General features: G+C 40.2%; 2 protein-coding genes across 6 annotated transcripts in view; one reads left to right on the forward strand and one right to left on the reverse strand.

Annotated features, from left to right (window-relative positions):
* The window catches only part of CCDC73 (coiled-coil domain containing 73), a 58,656-nt gene extending 49,377 nt beyond the window's left edge, over positions 1–9,279 (reverse strand). For all 5 annotated transcript variants that reach the window (XM_068147868.1, XM_068147870.1, XM_068147869.1 and 2 more), the window contains exon 1: positions 8,220–9,279. In XM_068147868.1, coding sequence (XP_068003969.1) covers positions 8,220–8,267 — 48 coding nt within the window. In that variant the 5' untranslated portion in view covers positions 8,268–9,279. The remainder of the gene's footprint in view (positions 1–8,219) is intronic.
* PRRG4 (proline rich and Gla domain 4) lies at positions 8,599–17,645 on the forward strand. Its single transcript, XM_068147873.1, has 6 exons — positions 8,599–8,727; positions 9,568–9,683; positions 12,577–12,740; positions 13,937–13,985; positions 14,684–14,819; positions 15,548–17,645. Exons 2-6 carry the CDS (start codon positions 9,578–9,580, stop codon positions 15,774–15,776), a joined length of 684 nt encoding a protein of 227 aa, XP_068003974.1. The 5' UTR covers positions 8,599–8,727; positions 9,568–9,577; the 3' UTR covers positions 15,777–17,645.
* Positions 17,646–20,706: the final 3,061 nt, after the last annotated feature.

Genomic DNA, 20,706 nt, shown 5'->3' on the forward strand with positions numbered 1-20,706 from the left:
TTAAATGCAAAAGGCATCAGAAACCAGAACAGCAATCCTTGTAAGATTATATATAAATATACTGAAGATGGTATTTTGAGAGCTTCATTCATGTTAACATTTACCATGAACACAAGAGTCAATGTGACAGAGATCTTATTAGAAATATTCAATAAATATGGATGTTTTGCATATTTTTTTCAAATTCCTAAGTGGAAGAAAGTATTTAAACTTTCCTACTGAGGTTTTTTTTCAGCTAAAAATTGTTGTCCTGGCTATAGATATTTAACTGGAACTAGGATATCAGGGGAAAACGAATCAGAAATAAAACACAAAAGCAATGCAATAAGCAATGCAATAAGCATCAAATAAGTAAGGGTATACATGCAAGTGCAAGGAGACTTACAGAGCAAAAGGAGGAGAAACTCCCATGTACATTTTTGTCCACTTGGATTGGATTCAGAACAGACATGGAAAAGGTGGCACTGACAGAAGAGATGCATCAGGTACTAACACTTTTTCCTCACAGGTCTGTACCATGGGGAAACTGCTCTTATGCTGAGAGGGAAGCAGCCTAGTTAGAAGTTTAAGTAAGTACTTCCAGACTTTGGATGGGGCATTGCATAAACAAATCCATATGTCCAGCAAGAGACTAAGCCTTACTAGTCTCAAGACAGGCCCAAGATTATTAAACAGTGTGGTAGCCTTTGAGATCAAGCCAGAAAACCACCTTCTTTAAATAAACAGACAATACCTCCAGCTTGTTTTCACACAATTCTAGTGACACAGAGGCCAATTTTTCTGCAGCAGGCACAGCTACCCAGCAGGCAGCACTGAGACCCATCCTGGCTTACCCTGCTGTCTGGGCAGCAAGCTGTGGCTTCACCTTGCCCCTTCCCTCCCCGGCACCACTTTCCCGCCAACAGCGGCCCTCAGGCTAAAGCTAAGGGGAGCAGTAGCTGCTCTCCTCTGTGGGGCGTGAGCAACCCCAGCTACACACATTTATAACACAGTTAATTTTACTTTGTTAGCAACACCTAAGAGCAGGACACTTAAAACGTTTTTCAGACTGAAATTTAAACCTCCCAGAAAGCAAGCTGCACTTCCAAGCCCTATGCCCTTCTCTGACCCATGTCACCAAGCTCCCTCTGAAGGAAAGGGCAGGAGCAGACACCTTTGGGGCAGAAAGAGCACACCCATATCACACCAATGTTCAGAAATCAGTTAATATAGTCCCAAATCCTTCACTCTGCCCCCTAGTGACATCACACAAATTAATTTTTAAAGGGAATGGGATACAGAAGACAATTTGTTTTGCAAAGGCATGTCTGGTAACCTTTTTCCTCATCTTATACATCCTGCTCTGTAGGTCTGAAAGGAACAAGTATTTTGCTGCAAGTTTGTACTATTTCTCCCCTGAGATCTTTTTAGCCCAATGAATTAGATTTGTTTATTTGAGTTTAAATCATAATGATACTACTTGATTTAATGGCTAAAGTGTACACAGCACTAAGGAGAAGGTGATTTGACTTTTGTATGCTTATCCTTTAGCTTTTTTTTGCAGTTCCACTGTTCATAAGTTAAAATTATGCACACAGTTGCTTTCCTAAGCATTCCTCATAAAAAAATAAAAACTCCCCAAAATGTCTGCTACAAGGAACAAGTTTCCTTAGCTTAATCTGAGATTCCCCCTGCCTTTTTCTTTTTCAAATCTGAACTGCCTTCTTAAAGGAACATTAACAAAATTTCATCTCTTTCTCCTTTACATGAAAGACAAATTGCATTTGCACTGAACACGCTGTCAGCTAGTGTACCATTCCTGCAAAGAATGCTGTTTAAACAAAACCAAAAAAATCCAGCACTATAATTCTGGGCATCTCTCAAATGCCCATTTCCAACACCTTGAAATAACTTGTTGACCTGCTTTTTAATTTACAGAACTGTGCTCGACTATATTCCTAGAATAACAAAATGGTATTCAGACTTGATACAAGTTTTAAATAAATATAAGAAAAGTTTTCTTCTGTATTGAGCTCAAATGAAAAGGATGAGTTTTTGACCACAAAAACCCCACAAAAGATAAGAAGGTACATAAAGTCAGTTACATTTCCTTAACATTTTGCTGGCTCTTTAAAAACAGGGTGTGGGGTGTTGAGGGTTGGGGCTTGTTGTTTTTTGAAACAAAAATTTTATGTTTGTTATATGTACAACAGATAATTTTACCTGAAATAACATGAGACTTAAAATTAGTACTTACTGATTTCTGAAAGGTGTGGAAAGACTTAAGTCTATTTCAGTTTTGTTTTTCATAATTGTATTACACAAAACAAGCTGGTGTAAGAGATTGGGGGGAGGGGAAGAATCAGAGATTCTTTGGCTGACTGGATGTGTTACATTAATTTCTTAATATGTGAAGGAGTGGATTACCTCTCTAACAGCAATAGGAAATTAGTTTCTTTATTTCTTCATTAAGACTGTGGGAGGGAAATTAATTTTCTACTCTGGTTTTCAAAATTAATTGAATATATCTTTATTAAGGTGATAAATACTTACACGCATTTTTTGGTTGAAGGAATTCTCTAAATTAATCCTAAAAAGACATTTTCAAAGCAGTTTGGTAGCAAATGCTTATGTTTTTGTTTTGTTTTCTGATGTTGTAAAACATTGAAAGAAATAGATCATATAAACTCAATCTAATAAAGCTTTTGTATTAGTTCAAGCTGGCTGGCCCCACTAGGAAGGATGAGGGACAGGAGATGTGGGGACAGGGCCACCCTGCTCCAGTGGCACAGAGCAAAAGAACAAGCTAGATTGTATATTATCCACCATGCTGATGTCATGCTCACTGTATGAGAGGAAAAGGTTTGGCTGGGTTTGTAGGACTTGCAATATATTGTATAGTTTGTAAAGATTTGGTGTTACTTCCCCAGTTTCCAGGCTGGGATTCATCCCTTTTGTTCCAGTTTCAGTTTGTGCACTGAGGCAATGTTTATTTGAAGTTTCATCTGCCCTGTAGCTGGTACCTTTTCTCCTGTTTTCTTTTGTTTTTCCTTTGTGTAATCTGATATGCCTGCAATAGAGTAGTAAATTGTCCTTATGCCCAGGCGGCCAGGAGGGCCAATGGCATCCTGGCCTGCATCAAGAGCAGTGTGGCCAGCAGGAGCAGGGAGGTCATTCTGCCCCTGTACACTGCACTGGTTAGGCCACATCTCGAGTACTGTGTCCAGTTCTGGGCCCCTCAGTTTAGGAAGGATGTTGACTTGCTGGAGCGTGTCCAGAGAAGGGCAACGAAGTTGGTGAGGGGCTTGGAATACAAGCCCTATGAGGAGAGGCTGAGGGAGCTGGGGTTGCTTAGCCTGGAGAAGAGGAGACTCAGGGGTGACCTTATTGCTGCCTAGAACTACCTGAAGGGGGGTTGTAGACAGGCAGAGGTTGGTCTCTTCTCCCAGGCAGCCAGCACCAGAACAAGAGGACACAGTCTCAGGCTGCGCCAAGGGAAGTTCAGGCTGGCGGTCAGGAGGAAGTTTTACACAGAGAGAATGATTGCCCATTGGAATGGGCTGCCCGGGGAGGTGGTGGAGTTGCCATCACTGGAGGTGTTCAGGAGGAGACTTGACAGGGTGCTTGGTTGCATGGGTTAGTTGATTAGATGGTGTTGGATGATAGGTTGGATGCCATGATCTTGAAGGTCTCTTCCAACCTGGTTTATTCTATTCTATTCTATTTTGGCTTTCCAGACTCCTTTCTTCCTTGCCCACCTGGGTGGTGGGGAAGAGGAGAAAACCCTGCTATTGTAACTGGACTGCCAGGACTCAGCTGCCAGCTGAGTTGAAACCAGGACAGTTGTCTATTGAAAAGTACCTGCAAAGAGTTTTTTCTGGAATAATTTTCTAGTATTAGTCAAACAGCATATGGTTTAGTCTTCATTTCTTCCTACTCTCTTATTTTTGTACCTATGTTCTTGCAGCTTGTGACAAGTAGCCAAGTGTCTATGCTTTCATACACAGATTCATAGAATATCAGATTGGAAGGGACCTCAAAGGTCATCTAGTCCAACCTTTCAGGGTAAGAATATAGTTTAAATGAGATGGCCCAGTACTCTGTCAAGCTGGGCCTTGAAACTGTCTAATGTAGGGGAATTCATTGCATCCCCTGGGAGTTTATAGGTATATGCAGCAAAAAAAATGGTGCTTGATTGCTATAACATGAAACTGTAGTTTTTAAAAGCATCATCCACTTAGCTTGAAGAATGAGGCAAAGTACTGTGAGATGCCTATGTACATTCTTGGGTGTATTGGTACTCAGAGGAATTTACAAAGCATCTGAAAGTTAGTCACTTTACTTTCTCCAACATTCAATATGTTTTGGGGATTTTCTTTAAGGTTGAAATGTTTTGGGGTTTTTTAATCTAAAAGGTTGTATTCCTTGCATTCATTTTCTAGGTTCAAAAAATCCAGATACAAAATTATTCCCCAGTTTACACACTAAAGATAGAAAAAGCCTCACACAGTCAATCGTGATTCATCTTGGCAGAATTTCCTCAAGTCACCTCCTTTTTATAGGCTCCACCTTAATTTTGGTTGATAGAAGTCTGGTGAATTTTTATGAGATTATTCTCATTGTAGAAGAAGGAAAAGTAGAATACAAGTAAGTAATTAAGCAGTGAGGGGAAATTATAGATGATGTCTTTACTAGCAAGATAACATGAAGCTCTTGTTTCTTTGATCTAACACATAACATTTTAATTACAGAGTATAGGAATTAGATATGCAAAGTTTATATAGAATAAAAGCAAGCCTGTCTCAAGAGCATTCACGCATCACAATTCAACTTACCTGTTTAATTCATTCCACCGGACTAGTTCTTCTCTTTCAAAAGTGCCGACAAAGTTGCAAAATGCAATCAAGAGGAAGAAGTAGAACAAGTTCTTCACTTGTTCAAATAAGTAATTGCTTGATTAGTGCTTTGTTAAAAAAAAATAAAATTAAAATTGAAAAAATGAGGGAGCCCACACAGCATCTTTGCTAATGCAGTAAGCATAATTTGCAAAAACATAGTAAGATGCACTTTTTGCCCAGAGAGACAATTTAACAGTAATGCCTAGAGAAATAAAACCAAAATTCAACTCTCACTCCCTTTTTTAGGGGAACTTAAAGAAGCAGAACAAAAGGAAGTCTGAATCAAAATTAAGTAGCAGACAAGATCTCAACTCCCTGAGGGAATGAGTCAGTGATGAAACAATCAAAGGAAGAGTCACCAAAAGTCCTCTTCCTTATTGAAGAATATCTGTGATCAACCCCATAATTAAAAAGCACGGAGTAGAGTCCCTTCCAGTTGTGTTACATTTTGATAGCTGTTGTCTCATAGGCTTTTTCTAGAAACTGGTATCAACTTAAAAAGAATGGCAAATTGCAATATGGAGGGGAAAAAAAATACCACTGTCTACAAATTTGCAATGAAAAATAGTAAAAATTGTATCTATTATCAACCCTAACAACCACTACATCTACTTGGATAACAGCACCTAGTACAAGCGCCTCATCCAACCAGAGTTGGCTACTACTTGTCAGTGGAAATAAGCTGAAGTTTTAAGATTACATGTCTAAAGAAAAATCCACAATCACAAACAAATTCCTTGTGGATCAGACAAACGCATACCAAGCAGAAACTGACAGCATCACAGCAACAAACACAGAGTTCACAAACATATTTCTTCAGCTACCAAAACAAATGCCATGCAAAAGAGAAACATCAGTATCTAGTGCATCTATTGCTGCTGCAGCTGAGCAAAATTAAAACACTGCCAAAGCTGTCGATTTGGTGTTACTTCACCTACAAATAATTCAAAATATCAATTTGGTTAGAAAATTAAACTTTTTTCAATACATTTCATACAGCCTTGTCTTGAGTACTTTGAAAACAGAGTCTCAGTAGAAACATTTTTAAATGAAAGTAAGCTGAAAGGCCAGAGAGCTCCCTCTAGTGTGAACAAGAAAACGAAATCATTAAAGTCAAATACACCAATTCTATAGAGAAATGTGGTACTGAGACAAGACAAAGGGGAAAAAAAAATAACAGAAATAGCTAAGGAGCTAAATATTAACCCCAGATGTTACAGAGCAGAGATGAGGTTGAAACATCAGGGTCTGTCTACTAGAAGCAGAATACCACAGAATCACATGATGCTTGAGGCTGAAAGTTACCACTAGAGTGCAGTCATCTGGTCCCCCACCCACCCCCCCAAGCAAGGCCACCTACAGCCTGTTGGCCAGGACCCACATCCAGACAGCTTTTGAATCTGTCACCAAGGACAGTGACTCCACAACCTCCCTGAGAAACCTGTGCCAGTGCTCAGTCACCTTCTCAGTAAAAAAGTGTTTTCTTATACTCAGGAGAGCCTGCTGTGTTTCAGTGTGTACACATTGCCTCTTGGCCTGTCACTAGGCATTACTGAAGAGAGCCTTGCTCCATCTTTTTTGCATCCTCCCTTCAAGTACTTGTACAAATCCATGAGATTTCCCTACCGCTTGAGGCCAAGGATTTTGATTTCTGCTTAATGACCTTAAATACCAAAATCAAACAAGATGATTCTGGTAGTCAAAAAGTACCTTACCAAAACAACACAAAACTGGATCAGGAAAAGCCAGAAGCAGATTTTCATGGCACTGCTAGAAGATTTGGACACTATTTTTTTCACCTTGTGTACATTTTAGAGAACATTGTTTTAAATGAGCCAATTTACACTGAAGGTTTTCCACCAACCGTTTCCTGGAATTCTCACATCAGGACATGTATGCACCAGTCTCACATAATCCTAGTCTTCCCACTGACAAAAGAAGTTCAAGCTTATTAAACTTGCTGCATCTAAAAATACTTTGAGCAACTGACAATGCAGAATTTTAATCCCATCAGATGAGCATTCTTGGTGCCTTCAGTGGGAACTGACAGCACTCATCAGCTGGGAGCACAAAGCCCATTACTGAAACCAGGGTGGGTGTTTGCTTCCTCATCAGCAACTAAGTACTCTTGTCTCCTTAGTACTATCCAGATAATAAACAATCAATACCGCTTCTAGACAATATTGCTATCTTAGTCCTGCACTATTAAAAGCACACACAATCATACTACAGAATTTTCTCTTCAGATCTCCATCAGCTAAAAAGCCTTAGAGCCACCTCAGCTTTTAAGTTACATATTCATCAAGCACCTCTTAGCTGCAGTGCACTGATGTCATAGAGTAAATATTTAACTACAGTCATCATTCCTTCAAACAGGTCTCCTTATTTCACACATCAGTAGCTTCTATTTTTCTCTTGGGAATATCTGATCACATCCACTAGTGTTATCCAATACCCTCATTCTATTCTTTCCTGCTTCCGTGTATACAAATCACTCCAGCACTTAAATAAATACTGCAGTCCAGAGTCACTACAGGAGATATGCAAGCACAGATACAAGTCACTTTCAGCCCCTGGATTTCCTGGTAGTAAAACCATTCCACTGAGAATCTCAATTCAGTGTGCACTCTTTGATCTCAACCCACTCCAAGATTCTTCATAGATTTAATGTTACCAGCACACTGTGTTAAATGTACTTCCCTTTTAAAAGCTTTTTTGGTACCACTTCTTGTTGCTAAGCACCACACATGGTTTAGGTAAACACGCTTAAAGCCCTGGTCCTCATAGGAGACTTCAAACACGCAGATACCTGCTGGTAGGACAACACAGTAGGGCACCAGCAATCTAAGAGGTTCCTGGAATGGCAATTTCTTCTTCCAGAAAACACAGGTGGGGAGAGGGAAAAGGAAGATCTGCCCACTGTAAGTGAAAACCAGGTTTGAGGCCATCTAAAGAACCTGAAGGTACACAAATCCATGGGGCCCAACAAGATTCGCCCATGGGCTTGAATCTGGACTCCAAGTCAGTCTGCTCCTTTGCACTGGGAAGGAGAGTGAAGGGAGGGCCCAGAGCAGGCACATGGTTAAGTGGAAAACAGCTTCACCCATGTCAGGGAACCATGGTGGCCACTTTCCAACCCTTAAGGTTTACTTTCACTGATAAGCAAAATAGCAACAAACCTAACCAAAGTTATTTAGACATATGCAAAAAGTTAGGCTGGTCCTTTTCCCACCGTGGTTTGCTGCCTGGCTAGAAAAGCTTGGTGGAGACAAAACACTAGTTTGCTGATAGAAAAGTAAATAGTTGTGGATAAGCAGCTAGTTAAAAGGTACACAGCCTCACCACTACTGAGAATGCAGGTCCTCTCCACTGCTTCTGCCCGGCAGACATCCTGCTACTAGGCCAAGGGCTTTATTTTGGGGAGCAAATCTGGCCAAACCAAGGGAGGGAAAAGTCCGTTGTAACGGTGAGAAGATTCCCAGAAGACGAGAGGACCGCTGTATTCTCCTCTGAGGGGTCCCGGGGATGAGCAGAGATAACCGGGCTTCCACAAACAAAGCCCAGACGGAAGCCCGCGGGCGAGCACCGGCTCTCCTCCACCCCAGCTCCCAACCTACAGTCTGCTCTTTCAGGCCACAGGGACGCTCCCGCCCCCAACCCCAGGGAGGCCCAGCCCTCGGGGCGGGGGCCGCCCGAGGAGGAGCGGACCCCGAGCAGGCGGGGGCGGCCCAGGTACAGCCCTGCGACTCCGCCGCGCCCGTCTCAGGAAGCACTGTACCAGCAGCCGCCTGGGGAGACGCTGCCCCGCCAGTAACTCTCCTCAGCCGCCATCGGAGCCCCGCCGGGACAGGTAAGGGCCGCGCCGCGGGGAGCGGGACGCACGTGAGCACCGGGCGGGACGGGAGAACGCAGAACGCTACCCCGGAGGCTGCCTGCCTCTGCTCGGCCTCTACGGTGGGGCTAGTCCCGCGACAGAGGGGCAGAGCGATCTTCTGTTACGACGGGCGGGCGCAGGCTCGGTGGGCCACGGGCGGCCGTGGGGAAGCTCCCGGCAGGGCCGCGGGGTGGCTGCTCCCGCGACGTCATGGGTGCCCTCGGGTGGTCTCCGCGTGCCTCCTCTAGTTCAGTCCGCGGTGGTGCTTTTCTGTGTTGGGCGTCTCTTGGAAGAGTTACGCTTTTACTTCATTCTTATTTTCCATAGTGATCCTAGGTGGGAGAACCCACAGTCCTCTGTAGAGGGTTGGGCGTGAGGAGGTCGGCACTGGCTTTATCTTAAGAAAGTCGTTCAGTACGCCTGTGTACGTCGAGTAGCCCTTATGCCCTGCTGTAGCTGCTCTGGCAGAAGAGTCAGAGCCGCGTGAAGTGCCCCTGCAGCACCTTGTGTGGGACCTTTCCCCGTTAATGTGCCAGCTAACCGCTCTGCTCTGTGCAGCCATAGCCCGCCGAGGGCAGAGCAGCAGGAATGCCTTAGCTGCGGTGAGAGCGGCCCTGCTGCACATGTGCAAATGTTATGCAACAAACGGAGACATGCAGGACCAGTTTAGATTGGTGTCTTTCATCTTATGACCCACTAGCCTCAACTGCATGTAGGTGCTTGCATTAGATGACTTCATTTGTGGGATTCATTCAGAGTTCATCATGGACACTTCATTGTCTTTTTGTTTAACTCACCTTGGTTTCTGTGTGACAGATACCACATCATGTTTGCGGTTTTGGTACTGCTGTCTCAACTACCTGTGACGCTGTTTGCATTTCCTCACTGCACAGGGAGATTAAATACTTTGACGCAACCTGAATGGAAGGATGGTAATTTACATTTAATGTGATTTTAGGTTTTCTAAAAGAAAAGTATCTAACTTTTACTTTTGCTGAGGAATCTTTGTATATATAAATAATGTTGTGTTTGTTGTTTGGATTTTTTTTAATCTCATTAACAAAAAAAGTGTTGGAGGTTTTGTAATGCTGAATTTTATATTTGAGTATTCTTTGAAGTAATTGATAATTTGCTGGGATGTTGATAGCAAGTCTTTACCAAATCCAGTAGCAATTGCATATTGGGTCAGCTGATCTGTCTCTAGGTCTCTGGGATTATTCTCATTTATATAACCAGAATCCTCTAAGTAACATCAGGATTCTCAAAGTTTGAAATCTGTATTCAGACTCTACTACTTTGATACTACCTGAGCACATAACAGTTTTATTTATGCATCTAAAAATGCTTTGTATTTGAAAGGGTTTGTTTGCTTGACTTTTGAGATTGATATTTTTTTCTCAATACCAGATTCCCTTACAATACCTTGAAAGATAAGCATAGTGCTGCTATTGCAGCTCTTCAGTGAGGGAAGCAGAAAGAAATTAAGGTAAAAGCAGATGAAGTTCTCCAGAAAGACTCAAGCACTGTGATGCTGAGCCATGCTTAACATTTAAGCATTAGGCCTTCAAAAAGGGATTTGTAATTTAGCTGTTCAGTCTCCTCAACGAATAAGGAATCCTGAAACCTTAAGATAGACTTTAAAAAGTCATCACATGGAGCAGGAGGATCCTTTGGGGCAGCAGCTTGAGCAGAAAACATGGTTAACAGAAGAATGCTTAAGACAGATTATTCATTAAAATCTGTATTACTCTGGGGCATAAAACATCAGGTTGCCTGGCCACCTGTTTCCTGTGAGTTCACAGCATAGAACCCTCTCCTGACAGTAGGCCCAAATTAGTCATTTAAAGATGGAGTTGGAAAGAGGGGCCAAACTTACTCCAGTAATGTAGCAGTCAGGACAGTTGCCAAGAGTACATGGTATGTGAATTGAGAGGTTACCCCTTCAGAATTTTCTGAACATCTTTGACCTGCAGAGTTACTTTATTCAGCACACTGTGTGGATGCATTTTCAATTAAATGTTAGGCAATTTAAACCTGCATTTACCACTTTGTTGAACCAAAGACTGCAGAACTATATTCAATTCCCTCACAAACAAAGCAGGAGTCAGATTAATCTGTTTCATTCTCCAAATACTGTATTCATCACTGGATTGCAAGTAATTCAGAGATGGAGACAGATGTACTGTGGCTATGGCCTACAACGTGAAAAAAAAAAGAGTGCAGATAAACTTGTCAAAAGAGAAAATGAGCAGGTATCACTGGGAATTAGGGATCCTAGGCTCCAGACAGTTTACCTATGCATTCCACATTAATTAAGATGCATCAATTATCCAAGTGAATTCAGAAGTATAGTATAGTACCTGCATGGTAAGAAGTAAACCACTACTGAGCAGAAATGGAGATCTCTGTTTAAGAAGGTTGAAGTTATGCTTGTGACTTGCACTGAACCAAGATATTATTATTTTCCCCTTTCCACTTGTGGGTTTAGGTTGTTTACTTGTTGTTTTTTGGTGGGGTGGGTTGGTTTTCTTTTTTTTAATTTTTTATTATTGATCTCTCTGGTTATTCTTAGATGTAGCATAAATATTTTTAGCTTAGATTTCTTTGCAATTACTTTTATTCTAAAGCTTTCCCTTCCTACACAAATGTATGCACGTGTGTGGCTCCCTCAATACTGAAGTATTAGTGTAAATATACACTGTAATATGCCTTTAATACACTGTTTTAAAGGCATAACCTATATGCATGTTACACAGCAGTTTGCTTAGTTCCAAGTGAGCAAACTATTCTGAGACACCACTTCAAGATGTAACAGTAACTATAGGAGAAGAATTCTTCAGTGATGTGATAATCTAGCTAAACAAGCTAACAAGAACACAGAGCTAATTTGTAGCTGAATAACTTTATACTGAATCTCATCTCCTTTTTTAGATGCCTGGCTTGCAAAAAAAAATCCTTTAGTCATTTTACTGAACTGAATAATCTGAATTTCTTGGATACAGATTAGGCTTTCACTGAAAGTCAAGCCAGAAAACTAGTTCTGTCATACAAAGATTTATCTTTTTTTTAAGAAGCTGCAGCAAGAGCAGGCTAAAACTTGACTATGGAAAATGCCTGGTGAGAAAATGCATTCCTGTATTCCAAAGCCGCCTATAATTCCACTAACTCTTCTGGAATCTCACCTCATAACTTACTCCAAGAGGTCTCATGTAGCCTATAATAAGTAAAAAGAGTAGTAGTAAATGTCCTAAGAAGTCCCTGTTGTCAGTAAAATTTCTATCATGTGCTAAAACAAACAAACTTGGCAATATGCCAACCTTTTTTACGTAAAACTTGTTGCTTTGATTGTAAGAACAAATGTAAGATGAATAGGACTCTTCTGCCACTATTTAAAATCCAAATCTCCTCAACAATGTTTGATAAATGTACATTCAGGGTTCTTTAGGGAGAAGAGAATTTATTTTTTTAGGTTGTTTTTTCTTTTCCTCGCTTGCCTCCTTCCTCCAGTAGGTGAGCATCCTTTATCCCAGAACAGGTAAAACCAAAACATGAACAACAGCTGTCATGAGAATGAAATTCTCCTGGCCAGTATAAGGACCAGCTGAAATGCTTTATGAGAAAAAGAAAGTGAGTTTCATAAGCAAAGAAGGCATTTTAGGGGAAGGACTTGATGTTTCTTTTGCCTGTGTGTAGTTGAAGGATGCTAGGAGGAGAAGTGGTCTCTTAAGGGCCGCTTTAGGATATTATCTGCTCTTTAGAAATACCCAATTTAGCTTTCCTAACTTCTTTTAAATCAACTTGCGGATTTTGTTTTTTTTTAATTAGTGTTCACATCAGCAAAGGAGGCCAATTTATTCATTGGACGACATCTTCTGAATAACAGATTTGATTTTGAAGCATTCACAGCAGATAACCTGGAAAGAGAATGCTATGAAGAGCTGTGCAATTATGAAGAAGCGAGAGAAGTTTTTGAAGACACTGAGAAAACGGTACACTGCTCAAACTGAATTTCAGACACTGAAAGAAATTAGACTGAATCATTACTGTATCTAAACACTGTAGCTCTTCTGAAAACAGCACTTAAAATGATTGCTTCTTTTAATGCAAAAGTAGAGGCCCCATTTAGATGAGGTTATTGCTGTAGATAAACAGTGAATACACTTTATTATGGACTATTGCTTCAAAGACTAAAGAGAAGGGCTCCAATTATGTAATCAACTACAAATGAAACTTGAGGAGCACTGCTTGTGGATGTGTCTACATACATTTCAGAATCTTGTTGGGTTTGTTTGTTCATTTTTTCAGTAACTTCTCAGCATCTAATCTGAATGTGTTCCACATGCTCTATGTATTAATTGCCTGATTATGTCCTTGTGTCATGCCAAAGTGGTGGTTTTAGAGGAGCAAATATGCAGTTCAGCTCTTGCTGAGTACTCTTATAGCATGATCTTCTAAATCACTCTGCATGTACAGCTTGGAAAAAATCTGGTATATATAAAAATAAAAAAAATTGGACGAGAAAAGTACATAAGAAACCTTTAAGCCAAATAATGGAGCATGGTGATTGTCTTAAGACTGGCTCCTGCTGCACACAGCAAGAATCTCTTTGTGATTCTAGGTGTGTTCTGCACTGACCTGCAAGGAATAGACTCCTGTTCTGAAGGTGAAATGGTAGTTTGCCGTCACTAGCATTTTCCTAATTAAAATGCTGGGTAGTAAAAGTGGAAATTGCAGCTAAACACATTTAATGTGTAACAGTTATGCAATAAAGATTTTTCTCTATTATTTTTCTCCCATTATTTTTCCTAGATGATATGAACTCAGATACTGTTCCTACTGTCTGATTCTTAAGAACTTGATTTTGCCTCATTAATACTTTTCTGTAAGGATGTACAAAGATTTATTATAAGCATTTTTTTAGTGTCATTCAGGCACATTGGGCAGTTAAATGCACTTTTCTTTTTACCAGCTGGCATTTTCTTCTTTGTGAAATTGCAATTCTTATGCAAATTTGAATGTATGAGAAAAACACAGTGGAATAAGCAAATACAGGTGCTTCAGCAGGAGTTGCTTCTGTTTATACCATTGCTACATTTTGCCCACAGTACTGTATTAAAAAACATAATTGTCAGTATGTATGCCAATTGCATGTCTCAAAAAATCCTTATTCTTTGTGTTTTGATAGATGGAGTTTTGGAAAGAATATTCAATTAAAGGGCCTAAAATAAGACCAGGTAAGTAGTTTTTATTCTTTTCTTATATTGCAGTATTTTATGCTTGTTATAGCAGTACATTCTTAAAAATACACCATGCATTCCGTTAGCAAAATCAGAATTGGTCTTTACTGAAATTCACTGTAAACTGTGCAAGTATGCTGCATTATCTGATACCATGAATCACACTGAACATTGGACATTTTAAGTCTGTAGGTAAAATATCATTTTCTTGTCCATTTATTTGTTTTATTACAGTCAGTAAACATTACAGTAATCCTGTGGCTGATTTCTGTGGTTTGCTTTGATTTTGCTTGTGTGTGTTCCCCCTATTTTGTTAACAGTAATAAGGCTACTCCAAACCTAAACGAGACTGTTCTGTGTCAGACATTTTATTTTAAAAAAGTCAGTATGATTTGAGGACAAATCTCCAGCCCCATCAAGGTCACAAGTACATGATGTAATATTTGGAAGGCATTAGCAGATGGACATCTCAACAGCTTTATGTACAGAAAAGGGAATATTTTACTCACTTTTGCTTTAAGCTGAATGTGAATGATATCCATGGGTTGTGTTGCAGATACAGCCTCTCACAGCAAGCTATACTTCAGTGGAAAGGAGCAACCTTATAGCACAGCAACATTAGTATTTTACAGTGTATACGCTATGTTATGCAGGTGGAAAGAACACAATGAAAATAACCAATGTTTTATTCTCAGGTGATGAGACACTACAAAAGATTAATGTTACAGGACTTCTCATCAGTCTAGTTGCTGCCGGAGTACTGTTAGTTATAATTGCACTGCTTATCTTCTACTGCTGCAAAAGTAGATGCAAATCAAGGCAACCACCAGGGTAAGGAATTTCACTGCTTTCAAAAAAAACCCCAAAACCTAAAAACCAAAACCTCTGTTCCCCCACACCCCCACAAAAAAATCCCCCAAACCAAAAACCACAACACAACCCACACCAAAACAAACCCTTGCTCAAGAGTGGAATTTAAAAATCACTGTGGGTTGTCTGATGCTATTCTCAGAGAATACAATAGGAGTTCTAGTTCTTACTTTCCTGGAAACAAAGTTGGGTGAGTACTAGCAGCAATTATGCTGAAGTTAATAACAGAAAAACCTAAAGCAATACTTGCGTGGTTGACATTTGGGTGAGGTTAGGTTTTATGTGTTTTTAGTTACAAAATATTCTCCCAATAAAAAGATGGAATAATAGGTTGGGGCTTCCAATGTAAAGTCCAACAATGTTGTGTTTGCTCTTTGTGGCATGTAGTGATATAAAATGAAACAGGCTAGATGAAATGTTTCTTTACTTCTCATAGCCCTTCTTGTTCCTTTATCCTAAATGTGAAAGGAATACAAAGGGATTTTGTGCCTCCTCTTCCCTACACATTACTGAGCTATTCTTACCCTGTGGTTTGGAGACAGTATTTGTCTTATGGTTTTTATGATCATTGAAGGCAAGTGGGTTTTATTGTGTTGTTTGGGGGGGGTTGGTTTTGTACAACTAAGACTTTATATTCTTCCTTTTAAAATACAGAAGCTACCACTTAAAATGCTGTTAACTTTGTTTAGGTACTTGGATTATGCAAGAAGTAGAAGACGTAATTCATCTAGTATCTTCAGAAGGCATGAAGAATTTTCTTTAAACCCACTTCCTCCCAGAACTGGTGATTCAGAACTACCAACATATGAGCAAGCAGTTTCTTCAGATGGACAACACAATGTGCCACCACCCCCTTATCCAGGGCCTCCAAAAGGAAGATGGCTGTTTAGAAAGTCTCTGTCGCTTCCCGGCCCATAGTCACAAACCTCCTTGTGGGGTGAGGGGGGATTGCTGATCCATAACGTACTTTTGTAAAAAGTGTGTGCTACCTTGCATATTGCAAGACAGTTTACAAAAATGTGAAAGATCTTTGGCACAACTAGAAACAAGTTAAGGTCCCATTTGGGAATAGAGATAGTCCTGCAGCCTTTGCATAAGGTTATTGTGCTAAGAGGAGGGAACGCATGAAGAATGAGTCTTGTACTGCCACCCTCTTTCTTCCATATGCACTTTGAGCCATCCCATCATACTATTGATGCTTCACTAATAGTTTAATCCTTTTTTTTTCTTCAGAAAGAAGAGTATTTTAATTGGTTTTGTTGATAGTAACCTTTTTTCCCTACTATTAAACTTTAAAGAACCCAGCTTTCACAGGTGCTGTTTCTCTTGTGGTTTAAAAATGTAAATTCTGAAAGAGACCTTTGACTTGTACCGAAGACCAAACTTCCCCCCAGCAGCACTTTGCATAAGTATGTATTGCCCTACCCTCATGACAAAGTGATACCTTTAAGCAGAATTAAGGGACTGGAGCACACACCTAATGAGGAAAGGCTGAGAGAGGTGGGGCTCTTTAGTCTGGAGAGGGGAAGACTGAGAGGGGAATCTAATAAATGTGTATAAATAGCTGTGGGCTGGGTGTCAAGAAGGAAGGGACAGGATTTTCTCACTTGTGCCTTGTGATAGGACAAGTAGCAATAGATGTAAGCTACAGCACAGGAAGTTCCACCTCAACATGTAGAGTCTCCTTCTCTGGAAGCTTTAAAGACCCATCTGGATGCATTCCTGTGTGACCTACACTAGATTATATGGTCCTCCTCTGGCAGGAGTTTGGACTCAAAGGTCTTCAGTGGTCCCTTCAAACCCCTAACATCCTGTGATCCTGTAAACATCATATTAGATGACTAACCAGTATGCACAGTGCAAGAACCCATTTCAGTGGGTTAGTGTATGGAGATAATTTCTGTATCTGCAGTTGTAGCCACTCATACTGCAGTACCAACCTACAGATCTTGCTGAGAAGTCACAGACCAACATTGCTCAACCTTTCCTTTACCACCTTGTCAAATGGCACTATGGAAAACCTTCCCACAGATATTAGCATTTCACAGGCAACACACTGGGCTGGTGTTTTGTGTTACAATGGCTATGTAGTTTCATAGTTTCATAGTTTCATTCAGGGTTGGAAGGGACCACAAGGATCATCTAGTTCCAACCCCCCTGCCATGGGCAGGGACACCCCACACTAGATCAGGCTGGACAGAGCCTCATCCAGCCTGCTCTTAAACACCCCCAGGGACGGGGCCTCGTGAACACAGGCAATGAGGTTTTTTAAGATTAATTTTGCACACTCCCATTTGACTAATGCTGAGAGCAGCACATGGTGCCCAAAATGCACTTAATGTGTAGCTGCTCACTGAATTTTATGTCATTTTTTTTTACATGCTAGAACCTACAATGCTATTGAGATGCAGAGTGTTGTAAGATTTTAAATCTCTAAATGCTTTTGTAAAGAAGAAAAAGCCCCAAATCCTGGAATATAAAGAGGGGACACTGAAAATGCTACATACAGCCCAGCTGGTATCAGTGGACTGTGGTCTTATTTCTAAAGCTCCAGTATCAGATTTGGCTTTTGCCAAGTCACAAATCTCTTTGCAGCTTCTTTCTCACTGAGAGATGGGTGAAGCCCCTTGGGATAGCTTTAATCCACTTTTGCCCTACTTGCATAACAACATTTTTAAGTCCTTGGAGGTTACTGTTCTGTAAGACTGAAATAAGGCAATTGCATGACATCACTGTTAATAACCCAGAGTTATGATGACACTGTGGAATTAAAAGCTTGCAAAAATATTTCTCCCATATGTCCTTTCACTTAGCTAACAATTCTTTAATTTGCTAATGTGCATCTTGAGCTATAGAGCACACTTTCCTGTACATTTTTCCTGGGATTCTAAAATGGCTAATGTAATAGGATTGATAGGAGCACTTTCAAGGAAAGATACTTCACACAGCTTGTGAGAGTTTAAAGATTCTTTAATATTACTACAGTGATCTATGCACCTGGCAGTCATGTTTTAAACATGTTTCTGCCCACTTTCTGGAGTTTAATCACTTGAAATATTATTCTACTATTCCTACAAATCATTTGCAAATGATTCCATGCAATGCAAGACCTTAATAAATAATAATAAACATTAAGATGATCCAACTGTTAAACACTTTGGATAGTAAACAGTGTAATGCTTCCAATATACTCAGAAGAATCTGCACTTCAGACCCTGATGACACTCAAAATCTGCTGTGACTGACATTCAAATACTGGTTGCATGGAACATGATAATTTGCAAGACGATCTGCCTTTATGTAAGGAGCAAAGTTCAGAAATTACCTCTCATGAAGGGAGAAAGTTCCTTTGAATGGCAGTGGCTTGGGCCAAGTTTGTTTTTCTTCCATACTCCTAGCCCAAGACACTCTTACCTTGTGTTGCTTTTTAGATATTATGAGCAGAGGAAAAAAATCAACAAGAGGTAGACTACAGTGATCTATGAATTCAGAAGTGTTTCTTCATTTCCAAGTTCTACATGCAGTTTCCTTTGAAGATGCAGTTGCTATCAGAATATAGAAAAGAGCAAATATAAGGGTCCCTAGGTGGGAGGAGAAGGAGGAAGAGGCAGATTTTGAAGAGCAAAGCAGCAGTAAATTTAATCTAATTTGTATACAGATGTAAGTTGTCAATGTTTTGACTTTCAAGGGCCAGTTGGAAAGGCAGTGGATTTTAAGTGAATTAACTATTAATTATGACAGTTAAACTGTCTAAACAAAACACTAAATACACAGTATTAAAATTGTTTCTCTCAGAGCAGGTTTAAACATGCCTACACTAAATGCTGTTTGCCATTGTCTTGAACAATCTTTCAAACTTAGCGCTTTCAGCAGCACAGATGGCTACGGCATACATCTTTTTATAAATCAGGACAGATTATTAGTTAGAACAAGTAACTGATGGTTAGGAAAGTGATCTCTGGCTCTGTCAACCCATTTTTTTCTCTATTGAAATAAGAAAGTCTACCATTTCATTTATCATTATAAGCATTATGTATTTCTAGGGTGGTATTTTTATGTGGATTCATTAGAAGTGCAAAACCAAAGAACTACATGGAAGTGTACTTCCTCGCCACAGTTCATGAAAATGTGAATCGTGAAGCATTTGATTCTGGTCCTATCAAAGTCGATGGCTTTCCCTGAACCTGGATTGGAGTCAAAACCAAAATAGCTGATCACTTCAGGTAATAGAAAATATAATGCTCTGCCAAATTATTTACCACAACGCTGTTGCCAAACCTGATTTAGAGTATTCTATTGTGTTAAGTGTGTCCATGTAAGGTTAACTAGAATGCTGGAGGCTGGTCTGCCCTTAAATGTATGTATGAAATTTGGAAAGTACAGGAGAATTCTTGCCTTTCCTCAGATTACCAGCAGTGAATAAACTGCATTAATTACCTGTAGGTTATTAGTAACATTGTTGGATTGCTTTGATCAGGTTTCTTTAAAGCCTTTTAAAAAAGCCAACAACAAACGAACAAACTTTTTTATCCACAGTCTCATATGCCAAAAAGTTTTATTGCTGCTGTCCTCACTTGTTCCCTGTGGTATAGAGAACAAGGAAGGAAACCCTAGGTCTAAATCTTTGAAACACTTCAAACTTGCTCTTTTCATACTGTAAATGCCTTTCAATTAGTTCCTGTCATGTACAAACGTATCACTACTATTTTCACAATCAAGAACTTGGATTCACTTTCCTCTCAAAAGTCTTATGCGCATCACCCCAAGTACCCTGCTCTTTGTTCAGTTGGTAACTTTTGACTGCTTCCAGCCATTTCTGAACTGTGTAAATAGTTTTTGTCACTTAATCTTATGAACATACTTCAGTAATTTCAATTTAGAATAAACCTTTATTTAGAATAAACCAAACCAGGTTGGAAGAGACCTTCAAGATCATCGCGTCCAACCCATCAATCAATCCAACCCACCCAAACAGCTAACCCATGGCACCAAGTACCCCATCAAGTCTCCTCCTGAACACCTCTAATGACGGTGACTCCACCACCTCCCTGGGCAGCCCATTCCAATGGGCAATCACTCTCTCTGTATAGAACTTCTTCCTAACATCCAACCTGAACCTCCCCTGGCGCAGCCTGAGACTGTGTCCTCTTGTTCTGGTACTGGCTGCCTGGGAGAAGAGACCATCATCCGCCTGTCTACAACCTCCCTTCAGGTAGTTGTAGAGAGTGATAAGGTCACCCTTGAGTCTCCTCTTTCTCCAGGCTGAGCAACCCCAGCTCCCTCAGTCTTTCCTCATAGGGCTTGTGCTCCAAACCCCTCACCAACTTTGTTGCTCTTCTCTGGACTCGTTCCAGCAAGTCAACATCCTTCCTAAACTTTCTTCTACTTATCTGACAGAGCTTTTGGAATACTCTTGTCACTGGTTGTATTTTAATTCTACCTTGTATGTGAAGTGCTGCCATTTTGTTGGGTGAGAGGTAGCAACACCTTAAACTCTGCTAATCTCTGTATTATTCTGTAAAACAATTTCCAACACCACCAAAAGATACATTAAAAAAAAAATTAATAAAGTTGGAAACAGCATGCACTCTTAAAGTCCGTAACAGGACCCTCTAAGAAAGACAGGGACAAATTCTTTAGTAGGGCTGGTAGTGATAGGACAAGGAATAAGAGTTTTAAATTAAAAGAGGGAAGGTCTAGACTAGGTAAAGGGAAGAGATCTTTTAAAATAAGAGTGGTGAAACACTGGAAATATTCAAGGCCAGGAAGGATGAGTCTTGCAATGGCAGCCATACTCATTTCTTACATAGAAGAACAACAGTAACAAATGCATTTTTGCTATTTTTGA

The sequence above is a fragment of the Melanerpes formicivorus genome, unplaced genomic scaffold (assembly GCF_026170545.1).
Source record: "Melanerpes formicivorus ecotype bairdi unplaced genomic scaffold, bMelFor1.0.p_v2 SCAF_16, whole genome shotgun sequence".
Classification (NCBI taxonomy): Eukaryota; Metazoa; Chordata; class Aves; order Piciformes; family Picidae; genus Melanerpes; species Melanerpes formicivorus.